The sequence below is a fragment of the Mangifera indica genome, chromosome 8, assembly GCF_011075055.1.
Source record: "Mangifera indica cultivar Alphonso chromosome 8, CATAS_Mindica_2.1, whole genome shotgun sequence".
Lineage (NCBI taxonomy): Eukaryota > Viridiplantae > Streptophyta > Magnoliopsida > Sapindales > Anacardiaceae > Mangifera > Mangifera indica.
The window spans coordinates 10,138,525-10,161,438 of NC_058144.1; the positions used below are offsets into that span (position 1 = coordinate 10,138,525).

At 31.1% G+C, this 22,914-nt stretch overlaps 2 protein-coding genes across 4 annotated transcripts; both read left to right on the forward strand.

Moving 5' to 3' along the window:
* The first annotated feature begins 2,268 nt into the window (after positions 1-2,268).
* On the forward strand, positions 2,269-11,381 carry LOC123222478 (deoxynucleoside triphosphate triphosphohydrolase SAMHD1 homolog). Of its 2 annotated transcripts, XM_044645270.1 has the most exons (19): positions 2,271-2,493; positions 2,586-2,623; positions 2,716-2,738; positions 3,101-3,207; positions 3,300-3,351; positions 3,428-3,512; positions 3,775-3,865; positions 4,218-4,256; positions 4,420-4,487; positions 4,591-4,653; positions 4,795-4,850; positions 4,934-5,007; positions 5,168-5,260; positions 5,351-5,452; positions 9,495-9,575; positions 9,690-9,781; positions 9,902-9,917; positions 10,594-10,704; positions 10,807-11,381. In XM_044645270.1, the coding sequence occupies exons 1-19, from the start codon at positions 2,368-2,370 to the stop codon at positions 10,906-10,908; spliced, it is 1,419 nt and encodes a 472-aa protein (XP_044501205.1). In that variant the 5' UTR covers positions 2,271-2,367; the 3' UTR covers positions 10,909-11,381. The 2 variants fall into 2 exon arrangements, with proteins under 2 accessions (XP_044501206.1, XP_044501205.1); XM_044645271.1 differs by lacking the exon at positions 9,902-9,917 and having other exon boundaries at positions 2,269-2,493.
* A 7,691-nt stretch (positions 11,382-19,072) lies between these two features.
* LOC123223841 (serine/threonine-protein kinase STY13-like) lies at positions 19,073-22,892 on the forward strand. Of its 2 annotated transcripts, none has more exons than XM_044647241.1 (7): positions 19,073-19,215; positions 19,389-19,764; positions 20,878-20,999; positions 21,219-21,415; positions 21,585-21,759; positions 22,138-22,272; positions 22,391-22,892. In XM_044647241.1, exons 2-7 carry the CDS (start codon positions 19,416-19,418, stop codon positions 22,595-22,597), a joined length of 1,185 nt encoding a protein of 394 aa, XP_044503176.1. In that variant the 5' UTR covers positions 19,073-19,215; positions 19,389-19,415; the 3' UTR covers positions 22,598-22,892. The 2 variants fall into 2 exon arrangements, with proteins under 2 accessions (XP_044503176.1, XP_044503175.1); XM_044647240.1 differs by having other exon boundaries at positions 19,116-19,261.
* The last annotated feature ends 22 nt before the right edge of the window (positions 22,893-22,914 follow it).

A 22,914-nucleotide genomic window follows, 5' to 3' on the forward strand; every position in this document is an offset into this window, starting at 1 on the left:
GTTAGGTATACGGAGAGAATGGTGTGAGCGTTTCGATTAAGGCCTTATGTAATTTGGGCTTTGGGCCAATCTCTTTCCAAGCCAGAGATGACAATAGATATAGCGAAAGGCCAATACCCTAATCCCCATCTCTGTTCCCTAGGATTTTAATTAAAATAGGTAGCCGCTTTTCTGCGTAAACATTTTTCAGCAGCAATTCTTACTTTTTACTTTTTTAAGCAAATAATATTTTTCATTCTAAAAATACCCTTCATTTAATTTCTCAACGTTTACCGTAGCATTTTACCAATTAATTGCTTACATTTCACTATACGCATTAATATTAAGTTATCTGTAATGAATAAAATCTATAGATTGAAAACTGGATTGATTTTTTATAAAATAATTGATCGTTATATATAAAAAATAATGAATATATCGAAAACGATACGTTTTTCTCAAAACGGTGCGTTTTCTTCTCAAACAGGTTGTGTGAAGGGGCGCGGGTTCGAGAATGGATGCAGAAATTTGGAAAGGGGTGTGAGAAGGGGCGTGGGTGCGGGAATTTGAAAAGGGGTGTGGGTGCGGGAATCTAGAAAGGGGTGTGGGAAAGAAAGGGGTGCAAGAATTTGGAAAGGGGTGCATGAAAATGTAAAGGGATGCGTAAAAATACAAACGAGTGCGTAAAATATAAAAAAGGTGCATGAATTATAAAAGGGTGTAAGAATTATAAAAGGGGTGCGGGAATTATAAAAGGGTTGCGGGAATTATAAAAGGGCTGCGTCAAAATAATGAACACAAAATGAGTGCATAAAAATAAAAACGAGTGCATAAAAATGTGAAGGAGTACGTGAAAATACAAACGGGTGCATAAAATATAAAAGGGGTGCGGGAGATCCCTTTATAATATATATTATAAAAGGGTGCAGGAGAAACATATCTCCCGCACCCCTTTTATAATTATAGAGGGCCTCTCCCGTTATAAAGGCATGCGGGAGTCACCCCCCCCCCCCCCCCCCCCCCCCCCCCACAACACCCTTTTTGTTTAACCCGCACATTTTTTATATTTTACGCACTTGTTTTATATTTTCACGCACTTATTTGTATTTTCACGTACCTCTTCACATTTTCATGTATCTGTTTATATTTTTACGCACCTTTTCACATTTTTATGCACCTGTTTATATTTTTACGTACCCGTTTTGTGATCATTATTTTAACGTACCCCTTTTATAATTCTCACACCCCTTTTGTAATTCCCGTGCCATTTTTATATTTTATACATCCGTTTGTATTTTTACGTATTCGTTTGTTTTTCACGCACCCCTTCGCATTTTCACGCACTCATTTGTATTTTCATGCACCCCTTCACATTTTTACGCACCCATTTTGTGTTCATTATTTTCACACACCCCTTTTATAATTCCAGTACTCTTTTTATATTTTACGCACTCGTTTGTATTTTCACACACCTGTTTATATTTTTACGCACCTATTTGTATTTTTACGCACTCGCTTGTATTTTCATTCACCCCTACCCATACCCGTTTGTATTTTCTTATAAAAGTATATAATAATCAATTATTTTATAAAAAATTAATCTGTTTTTCATATGTAGATTTTATTCATTATAGAAAACTTAATCTTAATACATATCGTCTGAAATGTAAGCAATTAATCGGTGAAAAGCTATAGTAAACGCTGAGAAATTAAATAAGGGGTATTTTTGGAATGAAAAATATAATTTACTTAAAAAAATAAAAAATAAGAGTTGCTGCAGAAAAAAATTTACGCGATAAACAGGCTGCCTATTTTAATTAATTTCCCCTATTCCTTCAAGTAAAATATCTTTTTATCTTTGATATTTAGATAACAGAGAATTTTTGTTTCCTTCCATGTGAAAAATTTTTCTTCCCTTTCCTCTTCTGTCTCTGCAGGGCAAATTTTCATCTCCATCTTGATCTCTATTTCCATCATCTTCTCATTTTGTTAAAAGATAATGAAATATTGATTAAGTGTCCATGTATATTTGTAGTACTTTAAAAATTTTAAAAATAATTCTATGAGTTTAAAAAACATATAAATAATGAAATGGATCAGGTAGGAACAGGTTGGGGTAAAATCTCTCTTTTAACCCTATCTTCGATTACGAAGATTTTAACCAACTCCTGTTGGGAAAAAAGCGGGTTAAAAACCCGGTATGGAGGCCCAAATTACCATGTTTAAAGCCTAAGCCCAACAATGCAAATATAATATTTAATTTAAGGAATTTGGACGCCACGTGGCCTAGTACTTCACAGTATTCCAGTAACCGTGGGGATTAGAAACTCACACAAGGGGTTCGAACTCCAAATTCTCCATTCTCTTCGCTCCAAAAATCCACTAAAAATGGGCGCCATCTGCAACGAAGACCTCCCTCTCTCCCCGCGTCGCACCTGTTTTGCCTCCTCTCATGATCTCAGATTCTTCAAGAACGTGCACGACAATGTCCACGGCAACATTTATCTCGACCCGGTGATTTTTTCTTTCTTTTGGTTTCTTCAGAAAATCGAATTAAATGATAATGTATTTTGTTTTGTTATTACTGATTCTTTGTATTGTTGCAGGTGGCTTTGAAGTTTATTGATACCGAGCAGTTCCAAAGGAAAGTTGATTGCACTTTTATATATTTGGAATTATTTTATTTTACTTAATCTTATGTTGTTGATGGCTTTAAATCTGTTTTCCACGTTACAGGCTCCGTGACCTGAAGCAGCTTGGTAAGTTTTCTGCCTTTTTATTTTTTCTAAGCGATTTTCTAATGATTATGTGACTGGAATTTGTTACAATAAAACCATGTGCATACAATGTATACAATTGGTACATAGATTATATGCCATCATGTAAATGGGTAAGTTTGAATTGATTATAACATAACACTCAACTACATAATGACACATTATCTATATATCAAATTGTGTACTTAAAACTGTGTGTAAATAGTAATGCTCAATTTGTTATGTATTGTTGAGTTCTACCTAAATGTTTATTGGAATTATTTGTACTTAACTTATTAATGTTTTTGGAAATTTTTTTCCAATTTATATAGGGTTTCTTAAGAAGATAATTTTTCCTGTGCTAGGTATGACACACATGGTTTACCCAGGAGCGGTGCATTCCAGATTTGAACATTCTCTTGGTGTTTACTGGCTTGCTGGTGAATCTGTTCAAAAGCTCAAGAAGCACCAAGTATGGAATTGTTCTTTATATTTTCTGATTATTTGTAATTACATTATGTAAACCATCTTAAGGCCTTTTATGTGGGTGGTTCAATTCTGTAGGGTTTGGAGCTTGGTATTGATGCCTTTGACATTCAAACAGTGAAACTTGCTGGTACTTTATTTCATCTCCCATGAGTCTCTCTTACAGGCGACGGGTTTGTTACATTAATTGTTGTTTTAATCTGTAGGGCTTCTACATGATTTGGGCCATGGGCCTTTTAGTCACTTGTTCGAACGTGAGTTTCTTCCCCGCGTCCATAGTGGCTCAAAATGGTATACTATAGATTATTTTACAGGATAAGTGTATTCTTCCTTTTCTAAGGTTAATTACAACATCAGAATTTGATTAAAGATTTATGCTTTTGATTGAAAGTACTCTATGTTATCAAGAAACCATGTTTTGTTTTTGTATTTAAGCACCAAGTGATCTCATATATGTTCTGTCAGTATAATATGAATGGATATCTTTGTGTTCCTCTATCTCTTCCTCTCCTTCCATCTTAGACAGAATTCTCTTGTTTTGTGTGCTGCTTAGGTCTCATGAGCAAATGTCATTGAAGATGGTTGATTATATAGTAGACGAGCACCACATTGATGTGGACTCTGGAATGATTAAAAAAGTGAAGGTAAAGTCATCTTAATAGAATCCTCTGTTTCCACCTTTTTGTACAAAAAATTAAAGGAGAAATCTTTAACTGTTTATATGTCAGCTTGACGCATTACAAGAATAAAGCTATATTCAGTTTATGTCTTTGGAAATTCTCTTATGTGGTATGAGAAAATATTGAAATGAAAAACTGATTCTAAGCAATGCTAGAAATACAATTTTTCTAACGAAATAACTTTTCTCTCTTTATTTGTCCTCCCTCAGATTTTAACTCTGCCAGAGTCTTAGTTTTATTGAAGTGGGCTCTAGTCCTTATTAAAATGAATAATTTAAAGATTCATTTTTGTTCACTTATCTATTTATTGTGGCAGGAGATGATTGTAGCTAGCTCAGAGTTTGCACTCCCAAAAGTAAGATCTGTTTAGATTTTTAGTTTTCTTTTCATACTGTTTTTGATATAGAAAATTTGTCATGCTTAAACACTTAGTTTTATCTCATATGAAGTTATCATGTTATTTTTCTTTTTGTTGTTCTGTTGCTCGCCAATTTTTATAATAGCCCCATATTTTGTAGGGCACAAGAGAGAAGCGTTTCTTGTATGATATTGTTGCAAATGGTCGAAATGGCATTGATGTGGACAAGTGAGATTTAGTGATTTGTTCATCTCACATTATATTTGAGGTTCCAGCAAGTTCTTGTTTTGTTTAAAATTTTTTATGCTTTTATTATAATTTTGATATTTAGGTTTGATTACATTGTCCGAGACTGCAGAGCTTGTGGTGTGGGATGTAACTTTGAGTTTCAGAGGTTAATATTAAATTTTCTTGTTAATTTTACTTGTTATTGGTACCATCAGGTTACTCTTATAACTGGTGTAGTAACTACCTTTCCTTCTTACATAAAATGAGGAACTTATTATCAACCCGGTACAATTCTCATTTCTTGTAGGTTAATGGATACTATGCGGGTTTTGGATGATGAGATTTGTTATCGTGCCAAGGACTGTTAGTATCTTCTGTTTAATTTCATTGTCATTGTTATATACGATTTTATTACATACCACTAAAATATTGGGTAATCTTGCTAGATCTAACTGTCCACAAGTTATTTTATACTCGTGCTGATCTTTATAGAACTGTATATACACATCCAAAAGTTAAGGTATGATACTTGATTGCTTATTCTATTTCAGATAGTCTACATCTGGTTGTTATGTTGTTCATTTATTATATTTATTTTTTTTAAAATTAATTATTTTAATTAGTGGCCCTTACAGTAAGTAGTATTGAACTGTTCTTATTCCGATTGTATTTAATTGCAGGCAATTGAGCTTATGATAGTAGATGCTCTGTTGAAAGCAAATAGCTTTCTAGAAATTTCTTCTTCCATTGAAGATCCTTCTGATTATTGGAAGGTTTACTAAGCTGAACTATATTTATGATTTATAGATTTTAGTTCCTGTATGTATAAAATTCTATCTTAATAGTGGTTCCTGACAATTCAGTTGGATGACACAATTATCAAAACAATTGAGATTGCTCCAGACCAAGAACTCAAGGAATCACGAGATCTGATTTTACGCATCCGCAGAAGGAATTTGTACCAGGTATTGAAGCTTTGCTTATAATTCTGTTTTTTCTCTTTAATTGTATCACATGGAAGGAATTGTAACATGTGGATAAGTTCTTGTGCTTTGATAATCCACTCAATGTTATTGGACCTATGTTAAGAGGTGTCAGCTTACCTTCTAAAGGTCGTAGCTTCTCAATCAAGCAAAAGTTGCACAAATTACCCAAATAATAATATTCTTCTCTGTCATTTCCTTGTCATCTAACCCCTTCTTTATAATAACCTAATCTCATCCCAATCCTTAGTAATTAAATACCAAATATTATCAGATATCAAATATTATTTAAATCAATTAAATATTATTTATATCAAATATTATCTTCTTAATTAATATATAATATTATCTTCTTAATTAATATATAATATTATCTTAATCCTAATTAATATTATTTTTCTAATTGATATTATCCTAACATTATTTGTCCCTTTAAAAACTATCTTGACTTCAAAGTGGACTTTGTGTAAAACTTGTTTGATTGGTGGTATAATTGGTATTTGGGTTGGGTTGGATAATATTTTGGTTTTAATTGGAAGAGGGTTTCGTTTGATTAAGTGGATTGTGTTTAGGTTTGATGGGTGAATGGTAGAGTTTGGTGGATGAGTTGCCTTTAGGTTAATCCATTAAGGTTGAGCCTGGAAATAAGTTATGTTTGGGTTTGAGTGTGTGTGGTTTAGTGAGTTGGACTGGTGGTTATTAGTGTGTGGGTTTGAGAGGTGGTTAGCACCTAATACAAATTGGGTTGGGTTGTTGTGGAATGGGTTGATTTTTGAGTTGATTTAGTGGGGTTTTAGGTTGGGTTGGTTCTCAATGACTTGGTTCTTCTCTTCATTTCACCTTTTTTCATCGTCCGCTTCATTCGCTTCTAATGTTTGCCTCCCTCGGTAAAGACACAAAGTATAGATGCACACAAATGAGTTTTGATGGCTTGGTTTTGTTGGAGTCTATCATCTTACTGTTGGAATTTGTTGATCTTTTGTTTTTGGACCAGAATTGAGTTTGTGTGCTCCATTGTTGATGACTTCAGTTTTGTCGAAGTTCTTTCTTTGTTGTTATCATTAGGAGGCAACTCCTTTAAGTCCTTCATGTGCTCTTTTATTGTTTCAAAGATTTGGCTAAACGATCCAAACTAGTGTCTATGGTGTCTAACTTATACATCATTATCCCATCAATACTTGACTCTCCATCCTCTTCTCTATCGTGCCCAGATCTCACACACTCTTATACCAATTTATTGATAACCTTTTATAGAAAAGAATGTTGACAACAAAAGGTGTCAGCTCCTCTCAAAAGCTAGAGCCTTTCAATCTGCCAAAGGTTGCCTTAAACTCAAAGTCAATATATTTCTTCTTTCATCACCTCTATCCAATCACCTTTATATATTCAACCAATATCCTAATTTTTAAATTTAAATGTAATCAAAATTGAATATTTTGTTCTAACAAAATATTTTATTAATTAATTGATTAATAATAATACTATTATTAAATCCTAACATCTAATACCAATTTGTTAGGAACCTCTTACCAACTCCTCCCAAAGACCTGTAGATTTTTAATTAGCCAAAGGTTGCTCTAAACTCAAAGTCAATATTTTACTTCTCCTTTCTCCTTTAATTCAATCTCCCCTTTTTATTCTATTAGGTTTCTAATTTTCAAATTCAAATATTTTCCTAATCATATATATTATACCAAAATCAAATATTTTATCCTAATATCAAATATCTTATTCTAATAAAATATTTTTTAATTAATTAATTCATATTATTATCATAATTATTGTGATTATATAATTTTGACATTATCCGTCCCTTTTAAAACTGGTGGGAAAATTGGAAAATATTTTTCTTTGTTTTTTAGTTTTTTTTACAAGCCCATTTTGATTTTTTTTTTTTTCATATTTACATTTCTTGTTATCTAATTTGAAAAAACTCCTCCCATGTTGCCATTATTTTGGTTGCTACAAGTGATTGAGAAAGTCATTCATTTACTTTTTCATTTTGTTTCATGTTTTCTTTGTTTTGTCTTTGTCATCAACAAAATCAGATCAACAGGTGAATAACTAAATTCTGACACCTAGACCTCGTCGAAATTTGTTCGTTGAATCCTTGAATCTTGCTAATTAGCTCTCTTGGTTATCGTATTCAACTAATTGAACCCTATATTTTGTTGATTCCCTTTCTTTGCCCATCACTAGCTTAATTATTTTATCGAAACTATTCAATTTTTTGCAAGAATCTATAGTCTTGATTGAATCAGGTTCTTTCTTCACTTGTTGCTTGTCGTACACAATCAAGATGATTAGACTTGGATCTGAGCGAAGTTGGTTCAGTCTTGGAAGCTGGTTTGACTCGGTTTAACTCAGTTCAAGTTCGTTTCTTGCAAACTTAGACTAAATCCAAACCATAATATATGATTTGACTAAAAAAATGAGTCGAACACGAATCAAATAAGTTTCGGCTTATGAGCCAGCCATTAGCTTGGCTCGATTCGAGCTAAGTCATGGCTTGATTCGAGCTGGCTCAAGAGGCTTAAAACTACGTTGTTTATAAAGTGACTATATAGACCCCCTTTCCATTCTTATCAATGTTCTCTGAGTTTCTCTTGTCGTTCTTACTGCACTCTATATTGCCATTCCTCTACATTTGTGTCTTTTCTTTTCTTCGAAGATCACCATTTTGCGATTGAAAACAAGCAAGCAAGCATAAATCTATCTTGATCTCTCTCCTTTCTTCTGATTGTTTCTCCGGATTAACAATTGTTGAGCCGGTGAAAGTTTGTCTAGGCAGGTTATGATTCTGATTATACATCTTTGTCTTGTTCTCGTTGACTGGTGCACCATATATTTTTGAGTTTTTTATGTTCAATATTAAGAACCCTAACTGAAACCTTAATGTCTTTGTTTGTTAATTAATCCGTTATTCATATTTGCCTTTGTTTGATTACTTCACTAGTTTGGTGGTTACATTTGACCGACTGAGATATTTGATGACATGAGAAAAATGATGGTAGATTGTTAGAAGAAGTAGATGTCATGTGATATTGTTGAATTTCTAAAATGAGTTAATGCATGTGTCTAGCATTCTCTGTTCTTTGTATGATATTTGAGACTTAAAAACAATTGTTTTTTTCTTTTTGCTTTGATTCCATTTATATTTTTGCAGATTAAGTTTTCTTCCTTTAGACTGATGAAATATATACATTTTGATTGTAGTCTAAAAGCAATTGTTTTTTCCTTTTCGCTTTGATTCCATTTATATTTTTGCAAATTAAGTTCGTAGCATGAATATACATTTTGATTGTAGTCTAAAAATTTAGTTACGAGCTCTAGTTTCAAACTCGAGCCATAAATTTGAGCCACAAACCTTGAATTTTTTTCGAATCGAATTCGAATCTTCCTTCAAATTGGCTTAACAAACTTGAGCTATCTCTAAAACCTTTCGAGCCAAACTTGAGTCAGCTAATGTTCGGGCTTGGTTTGGTTCGAATTCACCCCTAAAGATGATGTTGTCTGATTCATCTTCATCCACCAATAGGACATCTTATAACTTGCATTTGCAATCATGACTTGATTTATTTTTGCTTTTACAACATAGGTAAATTCCATTTGCCCCTCATGCTTGAGCTGTCAATTCTATTAGTTGCAAATTTTTCTCTATCTTCCACTCTCATCCTATATGATATCATACCTCAACATTCTCAAAATCGAGAGGTGCTAGTTCCTTTGCATTAATCTCCCAATTATTCAGAGGCTGTCCTAAACTCAAAGTCAATATTTTTCTTCTTCCCTCTCTTAAATCCAATCACTGCTATTTATTCTACCAATATTTGAACTTACAAATTCAAATATATTATTCTAATAAAATATATTATCCTAAAATCAAATATATTATGCCACAATTAAATATTTTTTTCTAATCTCATATATCTTATCATAATCTTAAATATTTTATTTTAATAAAATATTTTTTAATTAATTAATTAATATTTTCTGAAGTTATATATTTTCTTTGCTGTTCCAGTTTTGCAACGAGTATGCTGTTCCAAAGGACAAACTTGAGCATTTCAAAGATGTCACTGCACAAGATATTGTTTGTTCCCAGGTATGTATGCAATGAATATTGTATGCATTTTGGCATGTGTACCTGCACGTGTTCTTTGCATATCAAGCCAAGCAGACTTTCTTATATGTGTTGTTTCAAATTTTTATTTTGCAGAAAAATGGTGGAGTGATACTAAAAGAAGAAGATGTTGCTGTTAGCAATGTTAGGATTGATTTGACTCGTGGAAGGAGTAATCCTCTAGAAAGGTATATGAAGTATGACATATTTATGCTGATTTTAGATAGTTCATTTGCTTTTATCTTGTACTTCTGGGTGCAATGACTAACTTTTGTTATCGATTTTATTTGGTGCATGCTTGCCTCCAGAATCAACTTTTTCAAGGTACTGAATGCATTTGATCATTTTGTTATGCATACATTTTTATTATTAGTTGTCATTACCATATTTTTAAATGATTTCTTTAGCTTCAAGACAGTGTTATGTACCCTATTTCAGAAGTACCGAATCAAGGGTATGTCCTTTTTTTTTTTTAAGTCCCTCCATAATCAGGACGGCTATAAATACCTATAATAATAAGAGAGTGGGCATGTGCAATAGCCCACTAAATAAAGTGACCACAATCTGTTGATAATTTTTCTCTGTCCACAGAATAAAATTTGGAGCTGACTAAATATCTGCAAACTGTCTTTTTCTATTTTCCTGTCGTTTTCTTTAACTATTGATGACAGCCCACAGGTTAACTATGTATAAAATATTATCATGCGTTCTTGCTGCTTTGAGCAGATATAATTATAATATTAACTGTTCTTATTATTCTAATTTTGCCAAAAATGTTGAACAAGTTTGAGTACACAATATTGAACTTGGTTGTGGAAGATTCTCTCGTTCTTACGAGTGACTAAGGATTTTATAAAGTATCTAGAGCTTGCCTTATAAGTTACTGGCGACCTCAAATTCATTATCTTCTTTGGGACTTTGATAATATTCCTGACCAGCTTCAAGGGGTCAAGTTCCATTGCTTAGGTGCAGCCTTTTAACAAGTTTGATGTCTTTTCAGGATTATGACAGTGAGGAGAAATTCACCATTCCTGATGATCGCATTAGTCACTTGTTGCCCACATGCTATCAGGATATGATAGTTAGGGTTTACTCCAAAAAACCTGAGCTGGTCTGTGAATCTGTAATTTTTCAGTAATTTAATCATATTGTTTTCATACCCTTTTGTCTTCCCATCAAGTTACTGATTGCAACCTTTCTGTATAATAAACAGGTTGGAGCAATCTCCGAAGCCTTTGAAAACTTTCAATTGAAAACATATGGGATTAAAGCACAAGTACATTCAACGCCAGAGAAAAAGAAAAGGCGCATATGAGGTGACCGTCTGCTTTCTTCAAAAATATGGAACTTACTTTCTCAGTCAGCAAATCAATACAGTTCACAAACAATACACGACATAGAAGTATTGTTTATGAACAATTTTAGGCATCAAGGTGAAATCATGGTGGATTTACTTCCATCACATAAAATCAATCATTCGTATAGTCAATGCCCTTTTCTTATCTATTGATCAATTCATTTAATGTTTGAGCCAAAAATCAAGTTATTGCGTTACGCCATGCTTAAGGTGTAATGTCAAAATTTGTTGAGTTGTGATTAGTGAAGGAGGATAAGTGGGTTGACTTGACTTGAGAGTCAAAAGTCACGGGAGTTGAATTTATTCTCTCAAAGCGTCTGTGTAGTGTGGCCCTGTGAAGTGAATTTCATTTGATGTAGAAAGAAGTATAAAAGGTTAGCTTTCACGTGCATGCTGACGTAGTGCAGCAGTTATAAATAGTGCTTATTTCATGGGAACGCAGGACGATAAGATTCTTTTACTGTTTGTCGGTATGCCCTTGTACAACATCTATTTTTTTAAAGGTCAAAAGACTTCTTGCCGCTCAAGGTCTTAAGTAATATTAAAATCTTATTTGTTAACTTTTGACAATTAAAAACGTTTATTTATGAGTTAAACTTTATTAAAAATCTTAGATTGAGGCAGAAGTAAAATAATTATTTTAATAATAATATTAAAAAAATACTCTTTATTATATTTTTTTTGGGATTTTAAAAATTAATAATTTTATTTTAATTTAAAGTTTTTCAATTTTAAAAACTTATATTATTTCTTTTTTTTCAAAACTAGAGTTTTTTCTTTTATCTCTTCAGTCACTATTTTTTACGTTGATAACTTTTCCTTTTTACTCTAAATTGTCATTGGTATCAGTTATAATATATCCTTACCCTAAATCATTGTTTAGACAATTTTTGTTTGAATTTGATAGATCTAGACAAAAATCGTTCGAATAACGGTTTAAGTTGGGATATGTGATAAGCGATGCTAGTGATGGTTTATGGTAAAAATGGAAGGTCGTTGACGTCAGAGAGATGAAGAAAAAATACTCGAAGAAATATGATTTTTTAAAACTGAAAATTTTTAAGTAGAAGTGAAATTAGTTTTTAAATCTTGGGGGAGAAAATATATTATTATTGTAAAAATGATAGTTTTATTTTTAATTTTAATTAAAATTTTAAACAAAATTTGACTCATGAGTGGGTGTTTAGATTTTTGAAAGTTTGCAGATGTGACTTTGGAATTATAGCAAACCTTGGGCAGATTTGTTCTCACTGCATTTCTAAATTTATACCTGTCAATTTTTAAAAGTTCAAACTCTCACTTATGAACGAAATTCTATTAAAATCTTTTAATAAAGTTAAAGGTAAAACTATTATTTTATATTAAAATTTAAAAAATTAAAGTTTTATTAAATTTTATCTTTTTAATTTGAAAATCTAATAATTTTTTCTAACTCAGTTTAAAAAATAGTAATTTTTCTCCTACTAAGGTTAACTCAAGAACTATCCAATTTTTAGCGACAAAATCCACTTTGACAGCCTTCTCAAAGATTAGCCACCTTTCTATGGTGTGCGTTATCACTCTTGACAACAAAAGGATTGATAAAATTGATCGAATCTTTTAGAACGAAGATGAACATCAATTGAAGGTTAAACTGAAATGATAGATAGTCAAATTTCTATAAATATTTAACTATCATTTTTAAAACATTAAAAAAATATTTATTTTTTAATTTATTTTTATGAAAAAATGTCAGAAGTAAAATTGGTTATGTAAAAATTCACGAGAAATCGAGTATTCTGAAAAGCCTTCCTTGCCAATAAGGTAAATATTTAGCTTTGTCAAACTTTCAAACAAGAATTTGCATTGGAAAATTCAAGTGGTTGAATAATGGAATTCTAAATTGATTTCTCTTTTTATTAATGACTATGATTTACGCACAATTAAAAAATTATTAAAAAGAAAATACATTATCATTGTCGATGAAATGAATGAACAATGCATAAAAAGGAGGACAATATACTCTGAACTAAAAAGTAAAAATGCACTCCTCACCTTTTCTGCTAGTCGTAAGCCAGAGTAAATGAATTTAGCTCCCAAAGGGACGTGCCTTGTATTTTATTTATGGCCAAATGACTATTTTTCTACTAAAGTTTGATGTAAATTTAATTTTTTATTTATTAATTATTAAAAATTTAAATATTCATCTGTTTATTAAATTTCACTATCATTGGTAATGGTAAAATTGTTATTTAAAGATTCTATATTTTTTAAAAAATCTTTTTCCCACTTTAGTTTTAAAAACCAATAGTTTCCTTTCTAATATCAAATTTCCCAGGTTTTAAAACTAACTTTTTCCCTTTAAGTTTAAGGTTTGCACACCTTCATATTTTTTGCATTGTGCTGCCCCCCAAACCTTCTAAAAAGGTTTAAGTTTCACCCCCTATTAAAGTTTAGAGTTTCCCGATCATCATCGACGACCTTCTTCGTTCATCTTCGACATCTCTACTACTGGGCACGAGATGTCGGTGTCCATATCCTAACCATAGCTCTATCGTTTGATGCAAAAATTGGCCGAAATTGAGCAAAATATCTCACTCAATTTTGGCCTCCTTGGTGCCGCCTTGCTAGATTTCGTCTGTTGCCAATGTCGCTTGCATCTCTTTGTCGACTCTTGATCATTCATCGATACGTCTTCTCAACGCTCCTCTATTAGCAATGGAGACGAAGTCTTCGTCTACGATGGACATCTACCAAGATAAAAATGGGAGGGAGATGGATGCCGACAATTTGGATAGGTAGAGGAGACGTCAAAGACAGAGGCAGAAGGTCATCGGAGGCAGTCTGGAAACTAAATTTGAAGTGGGTTGAAACTAAAATTTTTCAAAAAGATGGGGAGCGACTGTGAATGAGAAAAATATGGAGATTGCAAACTAGACTTAGGGGTAAAAGGGTCAGCTTTTTAACCTGGGAAATATGAGAGGAGAGGAGAATTATGAGTTTTCAAAACTAAGTAGGATTCCTTACAGTCAAATCTTTAAATGATGATTTTACTCTTGATAATAATAGTAAAATTTAACAGATGAGCGTGTATTTAAATTTTTAATAGTTAAATAATAAAAAGTTAGATTTGCATCAAACCTTGGGTGGGATACAGTCATTTGACCTCTATTTATATATTTTTTGGGTTTTAATCTCCACCCCTATGATTGAATTATTTACAAAATTATCTTTATGTTATTTATTTTAACCAAAAAAATTAAGGATAGATTTTCTTTTTTAATTTACGTATACAAAAGGGGGTATTTTTACATTTTAATATATTATGGGATAACAATTCTAAGTACGAACCATATAATTTAATTTTAAAATAAATTCCATTCACTTCATTTATGGTTTAGGTTTCCCTAGCTCAATTGGAAAAATTGTGTGAAAGGTGCTTGATAATTCTTATCTCCAATATTTAAGGAAATAAAAAAAATTTAGTTTATTTTATTTTTTTAAATTTTGATAATATTATCTACATGAGCGGCCAACCTTGAAAGAAGAAATAAATTTTCTTGCATCATATACTAAAAGATCTATAAGAGTAGAAAAATATTAGTACTATAGAGTTATATTTAGTGACATTATATATATAAAATGTCTTATTTGTAATAAAGAAATGGAATTTTGGTTTTTTTTTTCTATTATAAAAGACCAAATTTATATTTTATTACATAAAAATAGATGTACTCTCTAACATTGTTAAAAATTAATGACATAAAATTTTATTTTAATTTAGAAATAATCAACGGGATAATGTTTAATTGATGTAGATAATTCTTGGTTGACAAAATTTTGTTTTGTTTTTTTAAATTAAAGGAATTAAACTTTCATATTTTCTTTTGAATGAGTTCAAACTTGTAATCAAAATTATGTTTTATTGATGCTAAACCTTGAAGTGTATCTTGTTCATTTACATTCTTTTAATCATAATGATGATTTAGTAAATTCCAAAGAAATTATTTTTTTACTATTGTTTATGAGTTATTTGAAGGATTTAAATAATAAAGAACCTCTAAACTTTTAATTTAAAATAATCTCTACTATAAAACATAAAACAACAAAATACTTCTAATTGGGTTTTGCTTATTTTGTGTAAGTTTTGTTTATGATTTTTGGGCAATAAATTCGAGAAAAAAAAATATAATTTAAGGTTTTTATGGGTTATAAATGTCTAATTCAATGCACAAATTGGCCATATCTTCGAATAAAATGTTTATGTTAATATTTTTAATAAGAAAAATTGTCATATCGTTCTTATTAAGTAAATTGAAGTCAAATGATAATTTAACATCTTTAATAGAAAATAATAAAAATTTGATTTTTTCAATTGAAAAATTAAAAAGTTTAATCTATTTAATAAGAATAATTGAAAAATTCAATTATTTTAATTAAAGTTGACAATTTTTAATATGATGTGTTAATCTAACACAATATGATAGAAAAAAACAGGGTAGAGTTAAGTTTTTTTACATGAAATTTATTTTGAGTCAATTTGACAAGACTTAAAATTAAATCGGATAATGTTAGAGTTCATACAAAAGTAATTGGACATGACACAAATTGAGTCAAATATTTTGGAGAAATATTATTTTAATAGAATTTGTTATAGATAAATTATGAACAATACTATGTGTATATAATTTTGGTATACAATTTGAATACACAAATGATATATTATTATATAATTAAGTGTTGTTTTATCTTTAATTCAAAATCATCAAATCATATAATGACACATTATCTGTGTACCAAAAATGTATACACATAATTTATTGATAAATTATAAAAATATTGAAAGATAATATTAACATCAGTTGAAAAATTTTCAAATTATATTTAGTTATATATTTTTATAATTGTAATTACTTATATTATTTTTATTTAAATATTTAATTTTATTATTAAGTAGTAAAAATGTGATTTAATTAGTTAGATTATTAATAGTTATAAAAGTTGTAATATGTATTTAGACCATTTGTAAACAAAATAAAATATTATACTGTGTATTTTATCAATAGTAAATTAGAGTTATTTGGTGAATAAATTAAAACAGTAAAAATACTTTGGAGAGTGAAAAAATAAATAATTTTAAATCAATTTAGATCGAGTCAAGTCAATTCGAATATTACAGAGTTGTGTTAGGATTAAAAAATTTTAATAAAATTCTAATTTAAATTGAGTTAAAGTTGAAAATCTTTGACATAATATCTAAACTGATATAATAAGAATATGATTCGATGACAGAAATTACTAAATCTACTTTTAATAAGAAACCCACCCCCCAAGCCCTTTGCTAGAAATGAATGATAATTCGGTACCACTGGATATTGATGTCTAATTTCTTTTCATATGACAGGAAAAAACACTCACCCATGCCTTGATGTTACCTTTAATTAAAATGACAGATATATACTATTCATTAAAAAAAATATATTGCATCTTTACCACTATACTCTTTAGAACTAATTTTCCAAATCCTACATGGGGCAGAAGGATTCCTTCTTGCAAAAAAGATTGGAGAGCATTCACTTGTCCCCCCAAAGCTATGTTTCTTAGATGAATTTGAATAACGAAGGTGCAGAATTGAACCCACTTTCCTCCTTAAATGAATTGTTCACTTGTCCCCCATAAAATAACTCTTCATTTTCTAACTCCTCCTAGCTTTCTTTGATGCTTTTTGTTCCAATCTACTGTTGACTTGATTTGTAAAATGAAATGGGGAAAGTTGTTCCAGAAAATATTGCCCTTAAGTACAATACAACCTTTCCCAAATCACCCATATCCTCCTTTTCTTTTGCAATTACTGCAGGTAGAGCAGTCAAAGTATAATAATATTTTGCGGTGGAAAAAGCAAAGTGGGGCACGGCAGACACTGGATTCTGAAGAGGCTGCTGGTTGAGTGATAATGTGAGAGAGAACATATAATTGTACTGTTGCAGCTTTCCATCATGAAATGAGAGGGAAGTACATAGCAGGACTTCCCGCAAGTGGCAAAAACTTACAAAGAAGCCGACTCCTGTGGAATCTCAATATGCTTTTACTGGTTAAATGCCAGATTCCTCTATGTACTGTCATAAAACAGTATTTATCTTAAAGTCATTGGATGCCAACAATGACAACCTGTGGCCCGCAAAAGAGGGCACCATTCAACATACATCAAAGATAGCCAATTCTATATTGAGATTAAATTATGTGACTTATTTAATATTGTCGTAATGTGAGTGATTATTAGACTCAAATTTATTTTTATGTATTATAATTTAATATTATTTTATTTTTAATATAAAGTTATTAAATTATATTAAATATATATTTATTTATATACTTAAAATAAATATACGTAATTTTATTTTAAAAAATCCTTTTTATATTCAACTGATAAGTGATAGCGTTGTTATTTTGGCTTTAGACATAAAACAGATTTTGGAGTCCTAGGCCTTGATGGAAGAAACTAAAAGAAAAAAACAAAATGACGAAAAAAGGTTAAAGGGAAAATAAATATAATAAAAATGAAAATGAAAATATAAAATAATATAATTAAAATTTATATTTAAATTAGTTAAATAAAAATACTTGAATACCCTTTTACACTTTAATAAAAAAATTTAGTCAAAATGTATAAATTTGTCAAATTTTTGACTTTAAAAATTGTAACTTATTTGTTTGATATAATTCAAGTATATAAATCCGGACAACATAAATATATATCCTTGTTTGGGATAATGTATAATTATTGTATTATAATTATAAGAATAATTAATTATATAATAATTAATTCTTATATGTTATAATTTATTATTATTAGATTATGTTTATTATAATATTATTATGACTGGTTGACAAATAATTTAAAATATTAATTATTTATGTTGAAAGGCCCAATATATTTTTATACTTTAACTTTTAGATTAAAAATATAAAAAATCATTTATCTAATAATAAAAAAGTAATACTGCTAATTATTGGATATGGTTTAAATTAATAAAAAAATTATTATAATTTATATTAGATTTTTAAAAAAAATTACCTTATATAAATCATAATGAATTATTTGATCCAATAATATAACAAGATGGACATAATATTGTATATAGGGTTGGATTCGAATTGAACCAAGCTCGAACTTGGCTTAGTTTATATATAACTGAGCTCGAGTTCGAGCTCGAGCTCATTGAACTCGTGAAAGCTAAGTTTAGACTAGGTTTGAATTTGGTTCGATTCGTTTTTCGTTATTAAAACAATATTGTTTTAATATATATTAATCAAAACGACGTCGTTTTGTATCAAAATTTTTAATTAAAAAATTTGATAAATAGCTCGAGCTTGACCGAGCTCATAAAGGACTAACTCGTTTTAAGCTTGTTTGAGCCGAATTTGAACTCGAAATTGAATAGATTTGATTCGAATGCAGCCCTAATTGTATATTATTCTTGCGTATGATTAAATTTTGTAAGCATGTATTAAATTTTGTCAATATGCACATTGAATTTTAACTAAATTATATAAGTCATGAAAATTTTATAAACTATAATACATGTGTTATCAATATTTTACGTTTAAGATAAAATACAATGGAGAGAATTAATATAATTATTCGTTACATATTTTTATATTTAAATATTTTGATAATATATTATATAATTAAATGATTTTGAATTAAAAATAAAATAATAATATCTTTATTAAGCAATTATATTTGTTTTGTGAATTATATAAAAAATAAACAATATTATACATATCAATTTTATATTTATAAATATTATTATATAATTAAATATTATTTTATTTTTAATTTAAAATTATTTAATTATAATTATATATATAGTAATTAATATAAAATTAATAAGGTGAGGGGTAATTAATGAATTAATTAATTAAATTCAGAATAGGAAGAGAGAATGGTCAACGAAGAAGATCCAGTTGAAGCATTGAAGTGTTTCAACTGTTTCAGTAATTAAGTTTAGAAAATAAAATAAAAAATAATAAAAAATTTACGACTTCCACGTAACTGTGTCAACTGCTGCGTTGAAGGAGAAAGATTACGGAAAATACTGTAAAATAAAAAAGTACATTGACCGTGAATTCCAAAAAAAAACGAGAAGCCACGAGAGAGAGAGAGAGAGAGAAAGAGAGAGAGATGTCATGTGATATGTTTGAGAGTTTGTGTTGGCTCTTGATGACGAGATGAAATGAGTACAAAGAAGAGGCGGAGATGAGAAGAGAAAAGGATAGACCGAGGTGGGTCAGAAAACTGAAAACACCAGTCATCTTCAGCCCAAACCATGTGCCCAGACGCCTTATACTAACAAACAGACACATTGTTTTTATAAAAAATGTCTACTCTTTATTTCACTATTGAGCTTCAAATAGTAATATCTTGTGTTTTGTGTTTCTGGGGTTGACGCTTTCAGGAGAGGCTGTTGATTGTTGAAGAAGCAATGAAGGAGAAGAGTGAAAGTCGCGGCGGGTATGTGAGGGCGGATCAGATAGATCTGAAGAGCTTGGATGAGCAACTTCAGAGAGCATGGACTATGAAGAAGAATAAGAATAAGAAAGAACATGAAGAAAGTGAAGGTCTTCATCCTCACCATCCTTTGCAACTACAACTTCATCATCCTCATCGACAGCAGCAATTACAAAGACCCGTCACCGACAACAACCACAGTGGTACTTTAGCTAGACAAGAATGGGATATTGATCCCTCTAAACTTATCATTAAAAGTGCTATAGCTCGTGGAACTTTTGGCACTGTTCATCGTGGCGTTTATGATGGCCAAGATGTTGCTGGTATTGATTGCTTGTTCCTTTAATCTTTTTCTAGCTTACTCTTTATTTGCTTAAGAAACAATATCTGTTTTGTGAAATGCTTCTTTTGTTTCAGAGTTTAATGGTTATTCTGTGGATATATTGTCATGGGCTCTTGTAAACATTGCAACATATTTTAGGGTCTTTGCATTTGGCATACAATAACATTTTTTTATTCTGACCCTCTTGAAGAACAAAAAAAAGGTTAAATCTGGAAGTTGATGACTGGGTTGATAATGTTTTGGGATGAACAAAAACTGCTGTTTCCATTGCTCTTTAAGCAATAAAAGTCCTTAACACAGATTACACACCAAAGAGCACAAAATGTCGTTTAGTTGTAGCTTTTGTGTATTATTGTGATTCTTTTACCTGTTTTTGGCTGTAATTTTTTGGGATTATGGGTTTAGTTTGAAGCCTTTGCAGATTGAGTTGTTATTCCTCCAATTTCTACTCCTGCCTGGATCTTAACTTTTTGTGGCCTTAGACAAAATCTTCCTATTATTTTTAGTTTCTTTCATAATCTCCAGACCAAACAGAGAGACAACTTTTTCTGTTTTAGCAAATCATTTCTTGTGAAGGATCCTGTTACTGATCTATTCTTTCAAAATCCGTGATTCAAGAGATTGGTTGAGTTGGCAGTTAGCTGCAGTTTATATTCTTTTTCTTCAACTTTCATGTGTCCCATCTTCTTGTTGCTTCACATTTTATAACTTCACCTTTTGGGGATAAAAAGCCAAAGAATTAAAAGCACCAAAATTAGTACTGTGACTGGAAGTTCTGGCTGGCTAAAAAGCTGCCAAAAGGATGCTTGTATCTTCTCTCAATCCCAGTTATTTTGTAACGGCTTAATGAATCTAATTGTTGAACTAGTTTCTAAGTAATAGCTCTGAATAAGTTTTGATGAATTCTGTATTTTTTTTGGTGATGGGATTTATCTGATTCTTTAAATTTTCTTTTATGATGTGCAGTTGCTTTAGCTATCAAATGATGAGGCATTTTCTTCCTAATGCAACTTGTGTTTCTAAAATGAATTTTCAATTCAAAAGACCTTTTTACTTCGGAAACTATTAACTTTCATTTCCTTCTCAAGCTCAGTTAAACTTCTTGACTGGGGAGAAGAGGGCCACAGAACTGAGGCTGAAATAGCTTCACTTAGAGCAGCTTTTACCCAAGAAGTTGCTGTTTGGCACAAGCTTGATCATCCTAACGTAACCAAGGTAAAATTTCCTCTTTTTACTCGGTCTTTTCCTTTCGCTGTCTCATACACTCCTAGAGCAAAGATAAAATGTTAGTTAAAAAATATGTTTATCTTTTGTGGGTAGATGCTATCTATTCTCTCTATTGGCTTAAGTGAATTTCTTTTAAGATTTTGTCTTTATTCCAGATTTCTAGGTACTTATGTGAAACTTATCTTCAATTATATATGCCAAATCCAGTTTATAGGGGCAACAATGGGCACATCAGAGCTAAATATACAAACAGAAAATGGTCATATTGGCACGCCGAGCAATGTGTGTTGTGTCATTGTCGAATACTGCTCAGGGGGTGCACTGAAATCATACCTCATAAAGAACTGCAGAAGGAAGCTAGCTTTCAAAATTGTTATTCAGCTGGCCCTGGATCTTGCACGGGGGTAAATTTTCTTGCCTTATAATTTGTTCCATGAAATCTTCAAGTCTATCAGATACAATACTTCATGTTTATGAATGTGCTAAGCTTTGCACGCCTCAGTAAATTATGTAAGTTGGATAGACTAAAGTTCCAAGCAAACTGTATTTTAGCTGGCTGTCTCCATTTTGTAGGTTGAGCTATCTTCACTCTAAGAAAATAGTCCACAGAGATGTTAAAACAGAGAACATGCTTCTAGATAAGACACGAACTGTGAAGATAGCTGACTTTGGGGTTGCTCGCCTTGAAGCTTCAAACCCTCACGACATGACTGGAGAGACTGGAACGCTTGGATACATGGCACCAGAGGTATAACTAAGTATTACTAATAGAACTCTGCAATATCATGCATATTTATGATTACTTCTGAAGGGTATGCTTTTCGTGGCAATTTGAGCAAGGCAACAAGAAGCTGCTATTCAACATTACTATAAAACAAGTTCAATAATCTTCTGTGATAAACAAATAACGAATAAGAAGAAAACAGCTCCACTGTTGTTTTTTCCCTTCCACGGAGGTTTTGGGGGCAGGGGGAGTGCAGGGTTGGATTTTTGCATCAGCAACTATAATTTTTGATCATCAGCAACGTCTTGTCTTTTCTCTAGCAATTAAGTTGACAATGGCTTTCTTCTGCTCCTTTAGAATTGTCCCTAACCTAATTGCCAATGGTTTTATGGAATGGTGCAGGTTCTGAATGGCAACCCATACAATAGAAAGTGTGATGTGTACAGTTTTGGCATCTGTTTATGGGAGATATACTGTTGTGACATGCCATATCCTGACCTTAGCTTCTCAGAAGTGACATCAGCTGTTGTGCATCAGGTGAATGATATAACTCATGCCTTTTTTTTTACAAAATAAATGGTTTTCTCCGGTGATTGGAAAGCCATTTATAATTTGAAAGCTCAAGGAGAATTCTAACTTATCAAGTGAACAACAGAATTTGAGGCCAGAGATACCTCGCTGCTGCCCAAGCTCCTTTGCAAATGTAATGAAGCGATGCTGGGATGCTAACCCTGACAGACGGCCAGAGATGGAAGAGGTTGTGTCCATGTTGGAGGCCATTGACACATCTAAGGGTGGAGGAATGATTCCTTCAGATCAGCCTCAGGGTTGTTTCTGTTTCCGCAGATACAGAGGACCTTGAACTAGTTGCCCTTTAAATTAAATCAAAGATGATATTTTTGAGAATTGGACCGCAAATCCAGGCCGTACTTAATTCAATCAGAACAATGGCATCTTCCAGCTGATAGTATACAAAACTTCGGAGACTACAGGCTAGGAGGAAATCCCTGATATTTGTTTCTTCTGGATAATGCTTCTGTAAAGCTTTCTCTTGCCCCTTGTTTACGAAAACAAATTACAACATGGATTGGCCAGATACTCTGTAAGTGAGATTTGATAACAATTTAATATATCATGTGCTCATAACATTAAAATCATCAGCAGTTTCTTTGCAGTAAA

Coding starts and splice junctions, on each gene's coding strand:
- LOC123223841 (XM_044647240.1), top strand. CDS start 19,190: ATGAGAAGAGAAAAGGATAGACCGAGGTGGGTCAGAAAACTGAAAACA. Junction 19,262..19,388: donor TCATCTTCAGCCCAAACCAT/GTGCCCAGACGC, acceptor TGACGCTTTCAG/GAGAGGCTGTTGATTGTTGA. Junction 21,760..22,137: donor TTGGATACATGGCACCAGAG/GTATAACTAAGT, acceptor GGAATGGTGCAG/GTTCTGAATGGCAACCCATA.
- LOC123222478 (XM_044645270.1), top strand. CDS start 2,368: ATGGGCGCCATCTGCAACGAAGACCTCCCTCTCTCCCCGCGTCGCACC. Junction 3,208..3,299: donor AAAAGCTCAAGAAGCACCAA/GTATGGAATTGT, acceptor TCAATTCTGTAG/GGTTTGGAGCTTGGTATTGA. Junction 3,513..3,774: donor GTCCATAGTGGCTCAAAATG/GTATACTATAGA, acceptor TGTGCTGCTTAG/GTCTCATGAGCAAATGTCAT.